The sequence below is a fragment of the Lampetra planeri genome, unplaced genomic scaffold (genome assembly GCF_965212315.1).
Source record: "Lampetra planeri unplaced genomic scaffold, kcLamPlan1.2.h2 scaffold_1960, whole genome shotgun sequence".
NCBI lineage: Eukaryota > Metazoa > Chordata > Hyperoartia > Petromyzontiformes > Petromyzontidae > Lampetra > Lampetra planeri.
Genome location: NW_027614713.1, coordinates 18,008 through 22,910, shown reverse-complemented (window position 1 = coordinate 22,910; position 4,903 = coordinate 18,008). Strand labels below are relative to the sequence as shown.

The following is a 4,903-nucleotide window of genomic DNA, read 5'->3' as shown; positions in this document are numbered from 1 at the left end:
TAACACTGATTTGATTAAACCAGTTAGAAAGGTCACAACAAACATGCAAATGTTGGTCATGCTACCACTGATGGTACATGGCATCACAGGTTTATCAGTCCAGTGTCCACAGGTGAAATCTTAATTTGCCTACAAAACGCTGATGATCATGGTTTTAGATGACAATGGACGTGAGGAGACGGAAGCAAAGAATGACATCCCTGGGAATTGGTGGCTTGATGTCATTGCCGTCCAGTCGGAGGTAGCGCAGTCGAGGAACACTTTCATTGATATTGTCGTCCACAGCGTCGACAGCAACAGGACAGACATTTGAGCCACTTACGCCTGAAATGCAAAGACAGCGTCACACAATCATCCTATTAACAGGTGCAAGATTAATCATGTGCTGCTAAAGAGCAGTAAGTTGTTGAAAAAGGCATACTTTTGATTTTGTTGTGGTCAAGATGAAGGTGCTCAAGACCTGGGGAGATCACGGGCACCTCCGTCAGCTGGTTGTGGGACAGCTGCAACTCCAAAATGCTCGAGACGTTGAACACATTTTTTGGAACACCACTGCTTCCAAGCTTGTTGTGGTTGAGCCTGAGAAAAGCCACTTTGGGCAAACCTTTGAAGTAGCCAGCTGGGATCTTGTCAATATTATTGCCATCGAGGAAGAGCTGAGTGGTGGTGGGTGGTAGGCCGAGAGGCATGCTACTCAGCTGGTTCTTGGCTAGATTGATCTGCACCAGGTTGTTCAGGCCCTTGAGGCTCACCTCTGTCACTGCATCGTCCATCAGCTTGTTGCTCTGAAGGTCTAAGAGGCTGAGTTTGTCCAAACCTACGAAGACGCTAGCTGGGATCTTGGAGATGCGATTGCGAGAGAGACGTAGATGCTCCAGGCTGGCTGGCAGGGGAGATGGCACGCTAGACAATAGGTTGTCATCCATGTACAGGTGCACCAGGTGGGACAGTTTGTTCAAAGCACCCTCTTCCACTCCTTCACTAGTGATTTTGTTGTGGTTTAGGTTCAGCCAGCGCAGTTGCGTGGCATTACGCAGGGCGTCAGCGGATAGAACTTCAATCAGATTGTTCTGCAGGTACAGATACCATGTGTATGGGGGGATTTTGGGGATACTCTTCAGGCCTTTATTGTCACAGTAGACAGCGCGAGGGAAGCTGGGAGGACAGCGACACTCTTGAGGGCAAGCTTGAATTTGGCTTAATAATTCCTCATATGGCATGTCCTGGTTGAGAACTGGCTTGACCAGGCACAAGATGCACAGAAGGCCCAGGAGTGCTGCCATTTTGCTGCCTAACCTATGATGGAAACAGAGGAAAAAAAACAGTTTTCTATAAATGTGCTTTACCTCCGTAAAGGTCAGATATTGGGGATGGGGATGAAATAACACATTGTGACTGACAAGGTATGTACGTGAGAAACCATCCATGTTCATGTCATGTGATTACAAATCAGCCTTTTGACACTCTGCAGAAATGGAGTTATAGTTGTAAACTCTGGCTCAGATTAGCCGCCAGAGTACTACCCCTCCTTTACCAGTGAATTCCAACAGTTCATAGTATTCTGCTCTTTCTGGGTCATCATTTGGCCTGTCAGGTAAACCACCCCGACACGATGCAGAGCCAGGTCAACTTTAATTGCATTAGGACACACTAAAGCTCAGATTTGGAGAGTTTGCATGCAAGTACTAAGATGCGCACTGATCAGCAGTCCACACGACAGTGCGTGTGCTTTCTTGGACACTGGACACTTGGACATTGTATTTATCCCACCAGTTAGGGCAGAAGGATAATTACAATATAATACAAGCCATGTAACGAAGAAGAAGAAACCAGAGACCTCTGCCATTTTCAATCAACCCATATCTTAAGCTTCTGTTGTTTTTTTTTTTGGCAGCTGACATCTGGTGCTTGTTTAAATTCTCTCCATGTTTGTCTGGAAATAATTTCTTGCTCTTCCATGGATGGCTGCACTTCAAAGACCCACACACCTGTTTTGCGAGCCTTTGCTTTCCCACTGTACAGGGGTCAAAGCTTTAACCACCTAGATGTAGAACACGTTGTCATGTAGAGGATAAAATGCAAGAAAGCTTTTCTTAATACAACTTATTTGCTCAGTTTGAAATGGGAATGTTGCACCACAGCGTCGAAGCTACGTCTTGTATTGCACGTCACAATGCATCAGGATGATGGTCATGGGATATTCTTTAAGTGGTATTGGGGAATCTCTTTGCCTTCTAGAAACTTACCTTCAACTCTGTTAATTGTAATTGCTGTAAGTTGTAAAGTCGTGCAGCGTCCTCCTTCAGCCTCAGTTACCCAGTGTCAGCCCCGAATGATGTGGCTGTGGCACTCACTTTCCTGTATATGTACCATCCGCCGTTTCATTCATTGTGTGCCAGCCTGCCAATCATGATGACACCAAAGCCCCTCTCGGCCAATCAGATGTTCCCAGAATCAAAGATCATAATCCTGTATCGGTGCTCTTTGCACGTTAAGCCTTTTCAGCACTTGGCCCCACTTAGAAATCAGGCTAATACAACTCCACATGTACACTTCCTTCCTTGGTGTGACTGATCACAACACAACACAAAAACACAAAGAGTCTTCTATCACACTAATTTTACGTTGCTAATGTCCATGGTCGGATCAGGCTACATTCATCTTATTCATATAATGGCTGTTTAAGAGGTTTGTCAGTGGTTGCAGGAGACAAAGTATTAGGGATAAACTAATAGTCCATAATACTGCTCAGTGTAATTGTGCTGTAAATATTGCAAAGCGTGGTAAAGCTGGTGTAAATGACGCACACTACGTAAGTACAAAACATCACCTGCAGACACTGGTGCAAAGTTATGTGAGGGAGTGTGAGGGAGGTCAAGCTTAATCTGAGGGGATTTTCACAGTAGGCTGGCAAGGCAAATTGTTTTTGTTGAAGCTAGCTACACTCGGATTGGTGACCTTGCAACATGTCAGCAAGAGGTCACACTCATTTCCAGTGATGACGGCAAAGGCTTGAATGCAGCCAGGTAATCCCCGCTGACTTGAGTTTAGCAGCAACAAATATCCACGATCAGCCATGCAAGCCCATTAGCGCTCCTGCAGCTTTGGCCAAGGTGCGTTTGTGCGCACCGATCATTCCTCTACACGTTTGCAATGTCGTGTGATTGACTAACGTCAGCTCAACGTGCATCTACAGGAGCAGTACATCAAGTGACAGCCTAGCGTACGTTTGACTGTCTTACGTTTACGCCAACCACCGTGTTGTCCTTAAGTGGCATTTTATACTGAGGTCGTACCGGTCCGATACCCTGCCAACAGGCTTTAAATTAAATCCAAAATTCACCTTTGTTTTAGTTTTGTGACTTTTTCGTTTCCAAATTTTGTGACTATTTAGTTGTCAAACGCTTTACTGTGATATTGAACGTCATTACAAATGGGGAACAACAGTTTCTTGACTTTCTTCAGCATGTACCTCAGTTTTGGCTGCTCCAGCCATCCGACTTCTGATACCAACCAGCAGCCTTAGTAAAAACCTAATGATTTCAACCAGTTACGAGGGATGTTTTAACACCTGGACCTCTGTATAACCATATTGACAAGTTTCTTTTTAAAAAGAAGCTGCAAACCAACAGCAACCGAACACTGACTGAATTTGTCAGCAATGTGGCTTGAGGTACAATCAAAGAAAACTTGTTCTTTTTGAAAAGTCAGACTGGGAAAAAACGGTCAGTGATTCATACAAACTGTTGCACACATGACACAGATTGGTGAAGACTTCCATTCTCATTATAACAGAAAAATAGGGATTTGTGTCCAGATTTATAACTACACATTTCAAAGCGGCATGCACTTCAAAGATCTGGAATGGAATGGACCTGGACGATGGAATATATAGGATGAGCAGTATACTGCTGCTGGCTACAATCTGCCTGACACACAAAGGAGAAACACATGGATGTGAAATATGATAAATCTAATTTCCTGCCAGCTTTGTTTCTGGGCCAGATATGTAAACTACACAACAGGCTTATGTACGGTACACTGCAATGGGTCTGTGGGATGAGCTCCAGTCGATTGCTTGAGAAACAATTATGTGTATAATAATGTATGACTATTAAACTATTATGAAGAGAATTAACAAGCCTGGCAGTAAGTGTCTTTCCAAAAACATGTGTCTTGAGGAAACTTTGGATGAAACAGTTCTTTCTTTCAAAGCTCAATAAACTATTAACTGATATTGTGCTCATCAAATCAGTGGATGTCAGCCAATACCAGAACCAAGTTAAGTCACACTGGAGCCTTTTTTATCTTCACTATCACACTGTTTTTCATAAATTACATGAAGGTTCTCAAAGCTGTATGTATCAAAGCCGACTTTTTTTCCCCCCACTTTCAACCAAACGTTCACACAAATTTAGAGCAAGATCATCTTTACCTGCTGGTCCCACTGATGTGCATGCAGCCAGGTGTGGTTGGTTGGTTGGTTGCTCCTCCACTGACGGCTGCTGATGCTTGTTTGCAGGATGAGGTTGCTGGGATGTGTCACTTCTGTCAGCTGGCCTGGCTGGGATTGTTGCTGTTTTGACATGTGTCCGTTGAACTGAGAGGACGGAGCATGTGTTATTGGTGGGAGGACGATTGGGAGTTGGGATGTCCCTTCAGAATGTGTGTTATACTTGCACTTTTCCTCCAGTCCAGCATTTTTTTTTCAAGCTCATTTGTCATCATTGTTATGTTGAGGGTTAAACAGCAGTCACCCCACCCAACTTAACCATTTGGTCTGCATTGGAGGATCTGCTCTTCACCCATAGGCCAGGGGGATGGGCACACAGTTTATGGCTCATGTCAGCTCTCTGGCCTCGGGGTATGTTTACTAGGCTGTCAGGTGAGGTTATAGGAGTTT

The 4,903-nt window shown here is 44.4% G+C and overlaps 1 protein-coding gene across 1 annotated transcript; it reads right to left on the bottom strand.

Moving 5' to 3' along the window:
- Positions 1-154: 154 nt before the first annotated feature.
- KERA (keratocan) lies at positions 155-1,283 on the bottom strand. Its single transcript, XM_078623058.1, has 2 exons — positions 422-1,283; positions 155-324 (listed from the first exon to the last, which is right to left on the bottom strand). Exons 1-2 carry the CDS (start codon positions 1,281-1,283, stop codon positions 155-157), a joined length of 1,032 nt encoding a protein of 343 aa, XP_078479184.1.
- Between the last annotated feature and the right edge of the window lie 3,620 nt (positions 1,284-4,903).

Bases quoted from the DNA above. Each gene is read 5' to 3' on its own strand.
- KERA (XM_078623058.1), bottom strand. From the start codon at position 1,283: ATGGCAGCACTCCTGGGCCTTCTGTGCATCTTGTGCCTGGTCAAGCCA. The intron at 325-421 runs GTATGCCTTTTT...TTTGCATTTCAG, and splicing joins TGACCACAACAAAATCAAAA to GCGTAAGTGGCTCAAATGTC.